The sequence below is a fragment of the Oreochromis aureus genome, linkage group 17 (genome assembly GCF_013358895.1).
Source record: "Oreochromis aureus strain Israel breed Guangdong linkage group 17, ZZ_aureus, whole genome shotgun sequence".
Taxonomy (NCBI): domain Eukaryota; kingdom Metazoa; phylum Chordata; class Actinopteri; order Cichliformes; family Cichlidae; genus Oreochromis; species Oreochromis aureus.
This window is the reverse complement of record NC_052958.1, coordinates 16,769,760-16,787,223: the sequence shown is the minus strand read 5'-3', so window position 1 is coordinate 16,787,223 and position 17,464 is coordinate 16,769,760. Positions and strand designations below refer to the sequence as shown.

General features: G+C 39.3%; 1 protein-coding gene across 2 annotated transcripts; it reads right to left on the bottom strand.

Moving 5' to 3' along the window:
• Window positions 1–349: 349 nt before the first annotated feature.
• syt10 (synaptotagmin X) lies at window positions 350–16,997 on the bottom strand. Of its 2 annotated transcripts, none has more exons than XM_031746392.2 (7): window positions 16,602–16,997; window positions 15,517–15,910; window positions 10,983–11,541; window positions 8,084–8,204; window positions 6,979–7,150; window positions 6,689–6,818; window positions 350–3,348 (listed from the first exon to the last, which is right to left on the bottom strand). In XM_031746392.2, exons 1-7 carry the CDS (start codon window positions 16,801–16,803, stop codon window positions 3,277–3,279), a joined length of 1,650 nt encoding a protein of 549 aa, XP_031602252.2. In that variant the 5' UTR covers window positions 16,804–16,997; the 3' UTR covers window positions 350–3,276. The 2 variants fall into 2 exon arrangements, with proteins under 2 accessions (XP_031602252.2, XP_039456652.1); XM_039600718.1 differs by having other exon boundaries at window positions 16,617–16,997.
• Window positions 16,998–17,464: the final 467 nt, after the last annotated feature.

Below are 17,464 nucleotides of genomic sequence, written 5' to 3'. Positions count from 1 at the left end.
TTGCTTTATATGCATTCCTCTCTGTAACACGTTCTGGTTACTTAAAGATTAGATCTGCACCGTGTCATAGTCTCACTCCTCCATCCTAGTCAGAATGGTACTTCAAGGAGCACAGTGCACATCGGGATTTTCCTAATTTGTTGGTTAAGTATGGTTTTCAACCTTTAAAGTTTTTGATGGCCCCCTTTTACTTTAGACACCTTTATAAACTTTTGATTTCCTTATCCATTAGAAGACTAATATAATTCCTGCCCAGACAGAGTGAGACATACTGTTATTTACTGATATTTTTTTTATTTATGTGTTTAAAATACATATGAAACAGATACAATAAATTATATCCCAAATATTTACTTTAAATTGTTACAAAAGTTATCACAAACTGTACACATCATGACAGTAGTCGAAGTTGTTCTCGGTCCATATATACTCAAACAATTACAGCTCAAAGCTCTAAACTCCTAAACATGGAATAACTCAGTAACTTAGAATTGGCTTCACTGGGTCTCCAGTTTGACTAATTGTTCACAACTATTACAGAACGTGTCGAAATTGTACTCGTTTACAGGTCGGAGCGCTTCAAAGTATCACCAAACAATAGAAATACATTGTGATGTCTCTATTTCCATAAGTTTACGACAGCTTTTTAGAATTCACTTTTCAATATATACAAACCAAAGGTCCATTGACAAGTATAGATATGTACAACTGTAAACACAAACTTTTTAATCTGAAATACTCTGACATATTCACATTTCCCCCGATAAGTGCTAATTTTTTTCTGTAGTGGTGAGAGGCATGCTACAAGTAAAAATATTCTTTTTTTTTTAATACTGAGGACAGAGCAAGGGGAAAAGAGCATCATTAACTGCATTTGCAAGTAAGATAACAGTACATAGCCTTTTTCTATTTGCTATGTTGGGTTCTTATTAGTTATTACTCACAGGAGAATCTGAGATGATGTTCTGTGTTAGTCATACTGGCTTTTTATTTCATGTGGCTTAAAAATATAAAATATTGTAAAAATATTCACAATATATGCAAACATTTGAATGTGTGTGTGTGTCAGCCACTGTTTGTATTAATCTTCTGCGCTTTTTAAAATTAAATTAACTGTTCAATAACACCTACTCCTTGCTGACTATTATTCCTGTCAAGCCATTTAAATTTACAAGATTTTCTTTTTTCTTATTCCACCTGCAGACTTTATCAGCTGGAGCCGTAGACAGTATAAACCATGAATGTAGAAGTAAGGCCAAGGCAGCTCCACAGTGGCCTCGTTTCTCTGAAAAGTTCAGCCAAGCTGCTTTAAACATGCATTGTTTTAAAATTGTTTCAGCAGGGGTAGGTAATCTGGTTGCAAAAAGACTTCAATAAACACTTTTTGACTTTAGAATGACCTCAACCAAACGATCCGACCTATAAATGGAATTTAGAATTGAATTTGTAATTTATGGTTATTCTAAGTGTCAGAACTGTTTTTCAGGTTTCATATCCATCCATCCATCCATCCCTCCTCTGACACTTACCCAGATTGGGGTCGGGAGGGAAACATCACCTCCTCCAGCTGACAGTCTCTGTGTCGTCTTGTGTCCTTGGTCCGACCCAAACATGGACATGGCCAAAATGCATCTAAAATCTTTTCTTTTGATGAGCAGTAGTGGCTTTAAGCTGAGCCCTTCTCAACTGATTGACCAGTAACTAGTCTCAAGCTTTAGTGAATAAAACATGAAGTTCATTTGGTAAATTATAGTTTGGTAAATTATTAATTAAAAAGGCAGGTTAACCAGGGTATGCTCCTTGGCTGACGCAATGGTAATCTCAGTGACTGTGTAACACCCAATACTGTGAACCTCGAGGCTTCACAGCAGGACTTTCCTAACCAGTCACAGCAGCTATGTCGATCTTTTATACCATTAGCAGCTGCAGCTAGCTCATTAACTATGCTAGCTATCTGAGTATTTAAAATACTAACTCTTTAATGTTTCCCACTGACTCAATTTAAAATGTCAGCATAATGTAGGAATCCTAAAGGTGCACTCAAATGCTAAAAGATTGCAGCTAAAGCGCCATCTCCCAAATAAAAATTTAGCAACCTTATAAATTAATGATATGTAGACGATGTGGCATTATTCTTGTACTCCAGTATAGGTTAATTTGCCTAATTATTACTGTTAATATAAGAAACCGAAGATGACACTACTTTTTTTATTATTGTTCACTATGCTTCATTATGTATGTTTAAAAAGAACTGTTTTATTTTTAATGTTGCACATCAAAATGTTTTTACACAGAGGACTAACAGATGTGTTTACAAAACCTGCCTGTGGTTGCATGAAAATGAACATTCAAGTGGGAACGAACTGCCAAATCTCACAGTCCACAACAACGGTCATCTCCATGCGTTCTGAAGTGAACACCCTACAATAATGAACATGGGAGTTTCAGTATCAGTGTTACTCGACTAATTAGAGGGTAAGTTTAATTGTTTCTAAATAATACTGCTGCTTGCGTTTGCAGTTATGAAATAAAATTGTTCCGTGTGTACAAAAATAAACCTGAATTTGTCATTTCATTATGGCCAAATTTTAAGAAACCAATTTAGTCTGAAGTTCTTTTAGACACAATTTAATTTGATCTGTTTGTACATATGCTACATGAACCAGCTACTGTTTCTCCAAATATGAGAGTCCTGCAGAGTGATGGCTATTCTGTTTTACACATCTGTGACAGCTGTGACTGATGGATTTACTGAGATTGCTCAGCCCTTGTAGAGGCTCAGTTACCTGCATTCCCCAATAAAACCGCATGACTCGCTTGATTAATCAAGTGTTTTTCATCAAGTAAATATTTCTGTGGTACTGAGCAGCATAGCCCTTAAACTTTGTGCCATTTCAACCTAAAATGGTAACGCACTAAAGAGCTTGAGGGCTGGAAAAATGTTGCTCTGATACTGAAAAAACTGATAACGCTGCAAGTTAACCACCACAACTTCTTGCAGTGAGGCCTACCATTCATGTGGTCTGTGTAAATGTTAGTCAAATACGTTTCCAAAGCACACGTACGAAAAACAAGCTTTGAATGACTGTGAGTGCTGTGCATAGCCATCTCTGTAGAGCACTTGAAGAACTTGCATTCAAATGAATAAATACAATTTCAGTACAAACATAGAAACATGAATTCAATCCGCTCAAAAGGGTGATAGGCAACATAGCTTGTCGGCAAACAAGCATCTGGTTTCTTACAGAGGTGATGCTGGCACTCCACCTGTGATCATCAGGGTGTATGTGGAGGTTTGGGTGAAGGACATGAACCTTGACTCTCAAAGCTTGCTGCTCTTCCAGGCCACTGAAAGGTAAAGCATCACAAAACAAGCAACATTAAAGAGCTATCCAGTCTTTCTCTGGTAAGCAGGTATTTTCTCTAGTCCTACAAATACACTGTGATCATAGGCAAATCTATTTTGGAGCAACTTGACCTTAAGCAGTGGATATCATTTCCCTTGTCTCATTACACATAGGGTATGTCGGATTATATCCCAAATTAAATAGAAATGTAAAGAATCAATTTAGTCACATATGCTACTTGATTGTGATATGATAATTCAAGATGTAATTACCAAAGAAAATACTCACAATGGCTACAGTGAAGTCCATTAGTATTTGCACAATGAATATATTTTTTTGTGATTTTCCCTTGAATGAGCCACTGCAGTGGATCTGAAATGCTGACAAGATGTTCAGACTTCCAGCTTAACCTGAAGGGGTTTTGCATGAACTTTGAAGGCAAACCAAATGAACCAAAGGCACCTGCGGTTGCCTTTGACGGTGCAAAACGTTTCATCGACATTGTAGCACTATAGAGCACTATAGAGTCACACTGCTAGCAATCAAAGATTTATGTAAATTTGACAAGTTGAACACATTCTGTTCTGTACAGGAGACACGGCACAAGATTGGCTGTAGACCATTGTCAATCAATCAGGTTGCAGAACACAATGCGCTGTAAAAAAAAAAAAAAAAAAAAAAAAAAAAAAAGAAAAAGAAAAAGAAAAAAGCATGCAAAATTGCACAAAAAACCCTGTGCAAAACAGCGAGTCTGTGAAAGGTGAACCGCGTAATAGCGAGGGACCACTGTAATTAATGCAATGCTTTTCTTAAACCCCTTAAATTAAAGCTGAAAGCCTGCACTTGTTGGCATACAGACGAAATACAAAATCTCTTTCACCTTCCAAATATTTATGGACTCAACTGTACATCAATCTTGTGTATCCATTTTTTGCTTCTGACACATGATCCTTTCAAGCTTTCCCACAACTCATGACTCCTCAGACCTCGACTATTTCAACATTTCAACAGCCTCTTCCCTGCTTCAACAAAAAAATCCATTTATCAGACTGTCCAAAGCCCAGCTACCAGACGTTTTAACAAGAACCTAGAGAAGTGACCACATCACACCTGTTTTAACCTTCAGTATGTTTTATATATATCTCTCTATATATAGAGAGATATGTATATGACCTTTTTGTCACATATGATCTTGCACCTCAGATCCGGGGGCAGAGGGCTGTGTTCCTGAGGCGAAGCCAAAAACTCGAGGTGACAGAGCTTTCGCAGTAAGAGTCTTGGGGCCATGGAACAAGCTGCCTGAGAAAATCAGGTCAGCTGAGTCAGTGACCTCTTTTAAATACCTCCCTCTATTATTTAAGAGCCTTTCCTGAAGTTTCTAAATTTTATTAATCCACTTGTATTTCTCTGCTTAAATGGTTTTCATTTTTTTTAAGTATTTAACCTTAAGTTTTCTTATTTTCTTGATTGTAAAATCTGCTTGCTTTGTTACTTGTGTAAACCACCACCTTTAGAAAGGTCCTTTATAAATAACGCATATATTTTGCCTATGATCACAGCTTTCACCAAAGCATAATGTAGGTTTACCACTGAAAATAGGTAATCACCTGTGTTTTCCTATTCTCCAGGTGGGGAGTGGGTGTGACAAAAGAGGGAAAGAATTGATAACATGTAAAATATTAATTTACATTAGCTGTAGTGAAACAGCTGTCCTCTGTAAAAAGGAAAAAGAAAAGCTTTCTAGTCTATAAAACTGACAACTTGTCTATGAGTACAGGATTAGCTACTCCTTATCTGAAAAACAGGCCCCATTAAAAGGTCTACATGTGCTTTTTTCTGCATGACTTAACTGCACACATGCAACATGTAAGTAACACAGGTTTGGAGACCAGCTTTCATGAAGTGAAGCCATCTGTTTTCCCTTGGAAAACAAATTTGGTGTCTTAGTATTGCAAAGAAATAAATGTTAAGTGTCTCAATGAGATTTTGGGAAAAACAGCTAACAAACTTTTCCCTTCAAGGTTGTTCTTTATGTTTTCTTGTTTGTTGGTTGGTTTTAGGGCTGCACGATTAATCGTTAGAAAATCGCGATCTCGATTCATACTTATGTGCGATCTCATTTCCAAATGACAACGATTTAAAAAAACAAAAACAAAAAAAAAACAAAGCCGACAGCGATTGTACCGCATTTTGATCCGGGACGTAATCTGCATGAAAACAAGCGCTCCCTCTTCCTGCTCAACAAATGACAAGGGCGGAGCCTTATACCACGTGATACAGAAGCTGTGCCGTGATGCTCAAATTGGCAGGAAAAAACAACGGAGAACACGTCAGGGATGACGAGAAAGTGACAGGAGAAAATTGGTCCCGGTCAACCAGCCAAACATCAATAACGGGAACCTTATACAGCGCTTCCCTATACACGTCGAACTCCCGCAGGCACAAAGAAATTACGGAGGCTATCACTTATCACCTGACCAAAGATATGGCTCCCATCAACACTGTGCAAAACGAGGGATTTAGTAAAATGATCAACACCCTAGATAAACGCTACACAGTGCCGTCCCGCAACTATTTTTCTATTGCTGCACTACCTGCTCTATACACGCAGTGTCGAGCAACGGTGGAGACGGAATTTCAAGCAGTACAACATTTTGCGGAAACCACAAAATGTGAGGCATTTATTGTTTTTATGTTTATTTATTGTTTTTATGTTCAGTTTCAACTGTTACGAAGTTGATGTGCAGTTAATAAGTGCAATAAATATTTATATTGGAAAAGAAAATCGTGAGAGAATCGTGATCTCAATTCTAAGCAAAAAAATCGTGATTCTCATTTTATGCAAAATCGTGCAGCCCTAGTTGGTTTGTTTGTTTTTACAGACAGAAGACTAGTTTACAATCCCTTTTTCCCTGGATGTATATATCCCCATGCAATAAGAACCTTTTTTCCTTGCAGATATCAAAGAGGGTACTTTCAACCTGCAGTATTAGTAATTTAAGAGAAAACAGCTGCTCATTAACATTGCAGCTGCCTCTGGGCTCCCTAAAACTTTGGAAATTAATCAGAAAAGTAAACCCTAAATTGGGAAGCAACAATTACACGTTCCGGATGATTTTATAGTTTAACAATGTTGGAAAGATTCAATTGAACTAATATAAAATTAAAATAAAAAGACACAAATAATGTGCTCCCCGTAGAGATGGAATAGATTGACATTTAGAAAATGTGACAGTCTGCTGTGTGGTTTCTTTGCTTTGCAAACCATAACACCTAGTCTCACATTCAGAAGCTTCTAAAAGGGCTCTGTATGACTAGTAAGGAAAAGAACATGCTTGTACCTCTCCTAGAGCATGCCAGTGCGTGATGGGCTTCCGTGGATAAGCCAACATTTCGTTCCAGTGATCTCGTCCGAGCCCTTCAGCATCTGGCCCCGTGCGACACACGCCAATCACCTCATTGTGTCCAACACTGGTAGAAACACACACATTGACAAACGTTTGGATCTCCAGTCGTGCTTTGGATCACGACTAAATTAAAAATATGCTTTGAGCTACTTCTACTCTGCTCACTTTATCAAGTTAATGTAAGCATGTCAACATAAACAGTATGTAGTGAGTATTTAACTCACCGATCATAATCCATGACCATAATGGACAGACTGACTTGTTCCACATTCTCCGGGGGAATATCGAAGATGATAGCCTCGTTGTACACCGGATTAAGTGTGCTTTTCTTAATTGTTGTTTTTCGCTTCTTTAACCTCCGTCCATCACACATCAAGTAGACCTTCACATATGGATCTGAGAGACAAATATATTAAATAATTTGCAATTGTGTCAAAAGCTTTTACTGCTTCTGACATTAAACTTCATGTTTCAGCCTCTTTATGTTTCAGTTTCCTGTGCGTTGCTTTTTCCCTTTCTGGTTTTTCTCCTGGTATCCCTCGGTGCTCCTCAGGGCTCCATATTGGGCCCACTACTCTTCTCTGTCAATGATTTATCAAATGGCTCCTCCCATTTTTATGCAAATGACACAATCTTCTGTTGTTCGTGTTTTTCAGTTGTAAAAACCCTCAGATTTCAGTAGTTTGCCTTTCATGTTGTTTAGTCTCATTTAACTTAACATATATTGCTGTTAAATGCAGACAAATCTAAGTTCATTTTATTCATAAATAATTAAAGGGCTGAAACTTTTATTTAGGTATCATTATAAGATCAGAATTTGCCATTTAAACTTTATACTGAAAAACCTGTGTCCAAGATAAAAAAAATAAATTAGGTTTCTTTTCAGGAATAAATCTTTTATCGTGCTCTAAGTGAGGCGACCTACAGGAGAACTTCTCATTATGAACACACCTGGCCAATACTTAAAGAGGCTGGATGCCATTTATCATTGTACTTTACATTTATTACAGACCTTGGAAGTCTTGTACATCACTCTCTTCTGTATGCTGCTGCTAGGTGACCGTCTATGTATGTCCCAGACCTTCCCATGGATTGGTTTTTGCAATAAATCACTGCTTGGGCTAGTTTCTTCTTATGTGTGTGTGTCTATTTCTAAAAGCCACAACCAATGTGTCCTATGTTCTCAGAATATTTTACAAAACAGACTTTTACCTGGAAAAATAAAGGATATATATCTTCCCTATTTCTTTTCGCTCCCTCATCTTAACTATATTTAATTAATTCCTCAGTTTTGCTTTTGATGTGAAGACTATTTTGCTATTTGATTACCTGAGGAGCCTGTGATGTCCATGGCTTTGAGGTTTCTGCATTTGATGACTGTTAGGGTCATTCTCCCTGCTGTGGGGAGGTAGCACAACGAGTACATGATCTCTCCCAAATCGATACTCTCCTGGAGGGCATGAAAAGAAAAGAGAGCAGAATGTATTGAACCAAATTTAAATGATTTGCCACATTCTGTGAATCAAAATGCCAAAGCAAAGGAGTAAACAGGTCAGTTTTTAAAAGAGGTCATATGCATTCAGCTGATAGTGAGAGTTTAATTAGCATGGCTCTGCAGGCTATTTGACATTTATCTCAGTCCTTCAATTCTTTATGGCGGTAAACTTGACTAACAATTAACTGTTCAGATTTGTTACTGTTTCTTCATCCAATAACCTTAAAGCATTAATGTAGTAGTAAATAGTACTAATGAATGGTTTGCAGGCTTTGGTAACTGTCCTAAGAAAACCATCTCAACAATACTTTGGTGGTTGGTAAAAATTCTATACAGGCAGTCATGGCCAGGAGAGGTTAATTCATACATAGTGTGATATGTCACTATATTCATCGTTAGAATTAACTTTTTTTTATTGGTAATTGATGGGAAAATATCAATTTTTTTTTAAACAGATAGATGGCATTAAACTATCATGTTTTGTGATGACTCGAGAAACCACAACATCAACATTACAACATCTTCTTTGTATTAGACTTCATCATCAGGCCAATATTTCAATCATTCAGAAACTTTGGTTTATGATCAAGTATCAATGAAATGAAAGTCATTCACAAATCTTTCAACTGTTGTTGGTAATAAACAAAACAGTTTATTTTGCAAATGTTAGCATACTAGCATAAACTAAGATAATCAAGACTGCAAAATGTGTAGCTGCTAAACATCTAAATGATCTTATCATTATGGGCATGATAGCTTTATAGACATGCTAGCATGTTTTTTAAATCACTATTGTATATGCAATATTATTTGATTCATTGTAGCTGAGTTTGTTGTTGGCTCAATTTTTCAGCTAGCAAAACGAATACGATTAGCATATGTTTTGATTCCAAAATGTAAGAGCATGATTTAGGAATTATATTTAACGTATTTTGCGGCTCATTTAATTGGAAGTTTGTAGAGGTTCTTAAAATTAAGTTTGTTTGTTTATTCTGTCATAGTTTAGACAATGAATTAGGTTACATTGGTAATTGTTAATGACATTATCTATGACTACTAAAAAGAGAAGTGTAGACTGTTTTTTCTGCTGACATTTAACATTATAGTTGTTAATTGTGTAATCTAGGCAACTCTCTGGAGCTACACATTTATAGCCAGTGAAATCCAGTATGCTACATCTTGTTATTGAATGAACATTGGAGTTTGGCTTAAATGTTCAACTATTGTAAGCCTCTGTCACACAAACCTATAGACTGGTCTGTAACTATCTTGAAATAGGGGGAAACGTGTGTTCCCCAAAATTGATCACAAAGAGGTATAAGGTGCTACACTCAAAACCTCCTTGAGATTGCTCTGGTTGTTAGCAAACCGTTGCAGCTGCCCATAGTTTACATGATAGACTCATCTGCAAACGCTCAGCAACTACTCTCCAAGTTGTAGTGAAACTGTGAAAGTAAAAATTTCACAATTGTTTTCCCATATGTTTTGGTTTCAGCAAGCTGCACTTTTCACAGTTTGTGCACCGGTTGGATAATAGGTGGCAAGTGCTTGCAGAAAAGTTAAGAGAAACCAATAGGAAGGAAGTTGAAGTTAGACAATACCTTATAACCACAAGTGTTTATAAATACTACTTGTGCCATAAAGATTGTCAGATAAATACCTTAAGATTAGTACAGGTCCAAAGTTACCTAGCTGCCTTTGGTTGTGTCAACACAGAAATAGGAATATAAAAAAAAAATCCCACAATCCAAGTGACTATGATGAGATGTGCACAGGAGGAAAAAATATAAATATAAAATTTCTCCATGCCATTTATATTACCAAACTCTACATCAAGTTGTCTATAGAGTTACATTAGTCAGTTTATTTTAAAGTGATGTCTTATGAGTCTATGATAGTGTAGACACAGTGTAGCATTCCTCTGGAGTTGAATATAAGGAGCACTGAAATCACACCCGACTGTAGTCGTCTCTTGTACAGTCTCCATGCAGTTCTCATAGGTAAGGGTAAAATTAAATTGATGCAACAAATGTGGTTTTAAGTAAACAAATTTTATCAGCCCTTAATGCCTGTGCTTTTAGAAAGCATCAATATAAAAATTATAATATATTAAGGAAGCGAGAGAATAGCCAGTTAAATAATTCTTTATGCAAAACTAGATTTATTGTTCTTCTGTTGCTGCTAATTTAGCCCACAGACACTAAAGTGAACCTGAAAGCAAAGGCTCAGTGTTTCTCACCAGGAACACATTCATTAATAAAGCCCAACCTCTTGAGCAAATTGTGATAAGTGGTTATGCTGGAGTAAATGCATTCGGGGGCTAAATAACCACAAATTTTTAGAAAAGAGTTCATATGAGGACAGGCTATCTGCAGTATGCTGCAAAGCCTGCAAACCCTTTTTGTTTACCTATAGAGTTTTAGTCATTGCATAAATGTGGTCTTGGATATTTTTACTCTGTTTCTATAATTACATCTGCAGAATACCCAGCATTTTCTGGAAAATGCTGTGTGGGTGTTTGGCTGTTGAAATCCATTTCCCAAAGCATTTGAATTATGCAATGCATTGCACCTGCCATAATATTTCTTGATTAGACATTTCTGACAACAGTATAAAATCCCATTCACTACTACCACGGTAACAGCACAGAGGCCTGGTGCAACGTTTCCTAAATAGCAACAACATACACATATGTGGGGACTTGGCAGTGTCTTAGTGTGAACACCAACTCACTGTGGTTGCTGCGTGAATATCCTTCCAAACTACCGCCTCCCTGGAAAGATCAGAGAGTTCAAAGAGGTTGTCCACCACCACCTCGCCAATCATATCGTGGCTGGTGAATCGGTCAAAGTCGTAGACGCTGAAATGCAGCTTGCGGTTGCAAAGCTCATCGTATACTACGGGGAAACAGAAGGTCTCATCAAATGTGGGGTTTAGATTCTTGCGATGAACTCGAGTCTGGAACTTCTTCTTTCTCTCGGGTAGCAGGTAGATCTTCACATACGGGTCAGAGGTGCCTGTGAAGTCTTTGGCAGGCAGATCCAAAGCTTTCAGGATCCTCACCACCAAAGCCTGCTCCTCGTAGTCGTAACGAAGCGAGAAGCTTAGCTTTCCGCAAGTCTCCACGGGCTCTTTGGCCTCTTCTGAGTCCACAGACTTCTGCTTGTAGAGTTCAGGTTTTATTCTTCCAATGCTGACAGTAGAGGACTGGCGGAGAGGCACTGTGTCCATGGTGAAGTCAACACTGGTGACATTCTTCTGACGAGGCAGGTGGCGCCTGAATGAATTGTGCCTGTTGAAAAGAGTATCACAGAGCATCAGGTAAATGTCTCATTTGTCGTGTGTTTGGCGTCATGAAAGAGCAGCTTTTTTATGGAACAAAAGGTTTATCAGGGCTGCAAAATATCACACAAATAAAAGCTGTTTATTGTTATTATTACTACTCAGGAAAAAGTCTAAAAACAATATCTAGTGTAGACACCTTTAAATATTTAATAAACTACCACCAGATGCTCACAATAGTGCATAATTAACTAGGAACCAAAATGGCGATATTATAAATATTGTCCAGAGGTATATATGTATCCAACAGGACTTAGCTTGGCCATTCTCAACTACCCTAGGGGGCGTTGCCCTTGATACTTCTAGGCCATACTCGGCACAGATGTTCAGCGACTTGGTTATGGCGTTCCATGTATGACTCGTGTGCTAGCATCTTCCATCCATCCATCCATCTTCATCCGCTTTATCCGAGGCCGGGTCGCGGGGGCAGCAGCCTAAGCAGAGAAGCCCAGACCTCCCTCTCCCCAGCCACCTCCTCCAGCTTATCCGGGGGAACACCAAGGCGTTCCCAGGCCAGCCGAGAGATATAATCTCTCCAGCGTGTCCTGGGTCTGCCCCGGGGCCTCCTCCCGGCTAGCATCTTTTGATGCACATATCAAGTCTGTGACCCGCTCTTGCCCTGGAACAGAAGCCCCACCCACCTGCAGTTTCAATTTTGTTTTGTGTATGAGGGGCAGCCAATCAGAGGTTTGCTTAAAGGGAGCTTGTTTTAGACAGATGATCAGTTTTTCCAGTTTTATTTGACAGATACAGTGAGGAAAGGACAGGAAAGGGCAGAGCGTGAGGAAGACATGTGGCAAAGGGCAGCGGGTCAGACTTGAACCCAGGCCAGCCGCACTCAGCCTAGCTAAAGCAGCGCCCTATATGACATGTTTTGAATCCCAGTTAACTCCCTAGCTGAAAATAGCTGGTTTTATCATCCACATGGTACCAGGCAATATTAAATCACCAGTGATCAAACTGACAAATTGATTTTTGCCACTACTGGCGGTGGTTTGGGGAAATGAAAACACATCTCCAGCACTCAGATTTGAGCCCTCATTCCAATTACCTGAATGCTGCAAATTTCAGTGAAGTTGACATCTTTTGAGAAAACCACGTCTGTGTTTGACTCGCCGATCTTGTCACCTAGCAACTGGCCCTCCTCCTTTCTGACCGTAAGACAATCACAGCAGCCTGACAGCCGTGGCACAGGAAGCACAGCTGAAGATTAAATACTACACTGAAATATTGTAAACAGCACAGAGGGCGAGGCAGCGCCAGCACAAATCTCAAAGGAAAAGGAAAGTGTGCCTGATTTACCAACTGAACATTGATTAGCAAGATTTGTTTTCTCCTTTATGATTTTTGTGTATTATCAACCTTTATCTCTCTTTGAATCCCCCAACACACGCTCAATCCATATGGGGTTATTGACATCTTCCTTTGTCTTCCTCTTTCTCTGTTTTCCTAACTGCTAAAGTTACAAACATCTACAATACCCTGAAAAAGTTTAACAACCTTTGGACTCCAAACTTTTGCAGTGTATGGTTTGCCACACAATAGATAAAAGTTATATTTTGTGTCTCATTAGTTGTCTAGAAACCAAACACTATGATGTCAGTTAGAATTTTGGCTACCATCATTTTGTTACTTGGAAGCCAGAAGTGAACTTATAAAAAGTAGACGGCTAGATTATCAGCTAACGCTAAGCATGCAACATATAAACGGTACACTTAATGGCTAATTAAGTACCATTCAATACTAAAATTCCATTTGTGAAAACTGAGGCACAAACTTCCTCGCTGGCCACACAGCCAGCCATTTGATTAGTGGGATAATCCATTATGACTTTGAGGTTTATGACTCAAAGTCATGGATGAGATCTAGCAGATCATGATGAGCTGCAGCCACCTGTATTGGACTCCCTTTTAGAACCAGACTCGAGTGTCAATTAGATCAGTGTTTCTCAACCGTTTGGAGCCACGGCACATATTTCCCATTAGAAAACCACCAAACAAAAATGTCACAAAAGCATATTGATCATTTTTCCCTGCACACCAAATATGGCGGAATTGACTCTGTTTGTCCCCAGTATACCTTTTTCTCTTTCTTTGACCACTAATCATGCTAGGGCCTTCATCTGGGTCGGTATTTTCTCCAGGACCCAGGTCAGATTGACTTTTTCTTTTCAAATATTTATCTATTGCTATGACCAGCTGCATTGTCTCACAGCATGATTATGGTGTTAGAGGAACCCCAGAGTTGCCCTGTGATTTTAACACAACTGTCAAAGTGGCCACGCCCATAAGTGTTAGCATTTACAGTGATGAAAACATTTCTGTAACAGGGTGTATTTTGTTATTTGGGGGACTGACTCGCTTTTGGAACGGGTCTCTAGTGGTCATTTGAAGAATTGCATTTTGTTAGTTTTTAACTCTGTATGCTGTCTTGATACAAAGAGGCCAAAGCAAAATATGAAAAATTGTTTTTAAAAATTGTCTCTACTAATGAATATAGTTGAAAATCAAACATATGATTGACTTAAACTTCATCCCTCTGTTTGCATTTCCACCCTTATTCCACAAAGTTCAACCAGTTCTTTCTCGCTGTTTGGTTTGGTTACAGATGCACAGTTACACATAAATGTCAGGGTCAGAGTCAATCAGAGGAAGAGTTGGTGGTGGTCTTTACATAATGTGGATGTCAAATTTTAACAGCGACAGCTGAGGACAGAAAAAAATGTGTCTGTAAATGTCACCGAAACACGGTGGAAACTCTGCAGAGTTTCTATTACGTGACTATTTTAGTTTAAACATTTACCTGCCAGTGTGAAGGATAGGTTTCCAAGACTGAATCTCCAAACTGAAAATGCTTTTGGCGCTTGGCAAATGTTAATTGTGGATGCTGAACCAAGTTAGTCATAAATTCTTAGAATAATTTTAATAATTAGTCATTGTTTCAAATGTCAAATTGTTTTCTAGTTTTTGGTTCCAGCTTTTCAGCTCTGAGGATTTCTCTTTCTTTTCTTTGTGACACTGAAATAAAATTCCAGTTTTGGACTGTTGGGTTTCCATAAAACTGTTTGCAGATGTCAGCAAGTGGATTTCCTGGTTTTCCAAGACTATATCTACTATTTTTTTTTTGGTGTTATAACTTCATTATGCTATATGCTGCTAGGCTTTTCTTTTAAGCCACAATTAACTCTAAAACATTATTTTTGCTTTAGGCTGCAAGTGATTTGCTTCTTTTGGCTTTTACTGTCAAAAAAGTAGGCGGAGTAATTGAGAAGGTAGGTGTTGTAATCTTTAACCTGTCCTGTCTGCATAACTGGTGGGTGTATAATTCATGGAGACCTACGCCACAATATCATTTAATTAACAAGCCCTAACAACAAATCAAAGCGCATGTCAATACCAGCTTCCTCCGAGAAACTGAGCACAGCTGCCTGGTGCGTCTGACAAAAACCCAACCTTCCACCATGACAGCTCCCACCCCACAGCCATGCTAATTATGGACCTTCTAGTTTAAACACAGTACTGGAAAACAAAGAGAAGAAAGAGCTGATTGTTTAATGACTGAGGTCTTTACCAGAGCAGCTTGACTCACATGTACAAGTGATTATAGGGTTCAAAGTGCAGCAAGGAGATGTGTCAGAAATGCGGCAGAATCTCATTTTTGTGATGTACAACAGCAGCAGCAGCTATTCAAGGTCACCAACCAGTCACTGACATGTGCCACACTACCTCGAGGACAGCAGCAGCAGCCCTGTCACGAACTGTCAGGACAGTTTGTGCTCTGTGTTTTTTTTTTTAAATGTTTCTTGTAACATGGGTGGGGAGATGGTCAAAACAAAAAAGATCTTTAATATGTTACACTTAGTTGTAAGCACAAGTGGCCTGAGTGCAGAAGCAGATTAGGGAGGGACTGGTTAATGTGACGGTACCTGGAGGAGGAGGTTGGCTCAGTGGTCTGCCTCTGGATTTTAGCCTGCTGGCTGAGCTTCTCCCTCAGAGCTGTCTGGACCTCGGCAGGGATGTCTGGAGACGTTTGGCTGATCTTCATGGCTGCCTCCAGTAGCTTAACAGAGCTCCGTCCATTCACCTTCACTTCAGGCGGCTGCTTCTTTTCCACCTCCGCCACTTTAAACTCAGTAACCGGCGGGGAGTTGGGTGGAGGTGCCTCGGGGAAACCCCCACGGAGCACATTTTCAGCGTGGGCTGACAGAGCCTTGCTCCTCCAGATGGGCCAACACAGCTTCCAAAAGACAAAGAGAGAGACTACCAACAGGGCGAGTCCACAGAAACCCACGACCACAGCAAGGAGACTAATAGAGATGTCTACATACAACCAAAGGACAAAGACAGGTGACACGTAGAAAGGAGGAGAGAAGCAGGCGAGGGACAAAATATGACCAACAAACATGCAAGGGAGAAGGAGAAAAAGGGAGAGAAAGCAAGCTGTAAGAAAGAGGGGGCAGCAAATGCACCTGTTTGATATAGAAAGATCATATAAAGGTCATAAAACCACAGTTTAGTGAGGAGACAGCATCAGGAAAACAGCACGAAAAGAAAAACATCTGGCACTCACATCTCCCCTTCTGGCTTATATTTAAAAGCAAAGTTTGCACCCGCTGTGCAACAGTATGCAAGGAAGCTTAATTCAGCTTAAAAATTCAGCTTTTCAATCAAGCTGACACTAGAGTGAAATTTCACAGACTGCACATTTACAAGGGAAATATAGCTGAAGGGAGGAGAATCATTTCGTCCTCTCGGTCTGTTTCCCACCTGTTGCTGTTTCAGTCAGTGTGGACTGAGATGCGTAACAGGTAGACACTTTCAGAACAATTTTTTTTTTAAAAACGCAGTAAAAAATAACGATAATAGTGGACTAATAAACTTTAACTAGTTGGTGATTAGTTCATCCATCCCCCCTCGAAACTCTGCAAGTACTGGGCGCCATGACTTTAGAGAAAGAAGTGATTAATTAAGGGAATTGGGGAGAATAAAATAATGACTTTATTCTATTTACCTGCGTGTCCTTTACCTGGTATGTTGCTCTCAAGGGGGAATATATCCGAACATTTCTCCCGGTCTACGTGTCCCGCGAGACAAAGTTCCGTAACGATTTGGAGAGCCCTTTGGCACAGAGTGACGCTGTCATCCGTCCGGACATTCATGTCTCTCCTGTTAAGCCATTGCACGCCGGAGGAGCCGGGAGGGCGGCGGTTCATTTGGACACCTTTTATGCGCCGCAGAGTGCAGCCTGTCCGCGGGAGACAGTGGGTAAGCGCGCAGAGTCCTGATCCATATCCAGCGCGCAACGAGGAGCGACTGGCCGCACGCGCTCCCTGCGTTTGAATAACAGCAAGCGGGGTGCTCGAGTCCAACCCTCACTGCGTCCAATAGCGATGCGCTTTGGTTTGATACTCAGTCCTGTTGGTCGGGGTTTGTAACGGGATTACTTTTTCGAGTAATGACTGGAGTGTTCTCCATGAGGGACAGACGACCTCGCTGTGTCCCCGCCTTTCGGCCAATGCATGTTGGGTTACAGGCTCCCGGGTCCCCTGTGGCCCTCAGTCTGTGGTTATAAAGATGCAGCAGATTTAAGTCAAAGCCAAAGAAAAGTAACACTTTGCAAAAAGCATCACAGAGCTAGAAAAATAGGCTTACATACAAGCTGCAGGAAATACCTACATATATAATATATATATATATATATATATATATATATATGAATATATATATATATATATATATATATATGAATATTTATTATACAGATTAGAAAGGTCAGAAAAGGTCAGAAAAGTTCTTCCAGTCAGTCATCAAATTCATATTTTTTGAAAGTGTGCGTCACCAAAGCCAGTTTGCGTTCTTATGGTTATTCCAACT

Excerpts from the sequence above, each read along its gene's own strand:
- syt10 (XM_031746392.2), bottom strand. The coding sequence starts at position 16,803 with ATGAACCGCCGCCCTCCCGGCTCCTCCGGCGTGCAATGGCTTAACAGG. Across the intron at positions 7,151-8,083 it reads GGACATCACAGGCTCCTCAG|ATCCATATGTGAAGGTCTAC; the intron begins GTAATCAAATAG and ends TTTGTCTCTCAG. Across the intron at positions 6,819-6,978 it reads ATGGTCATGGATTATGATCG|TGTTGGACACAATGAGGTGA; the intron begins GTGAGTTAAATA and ends TGTTTCTACCAG.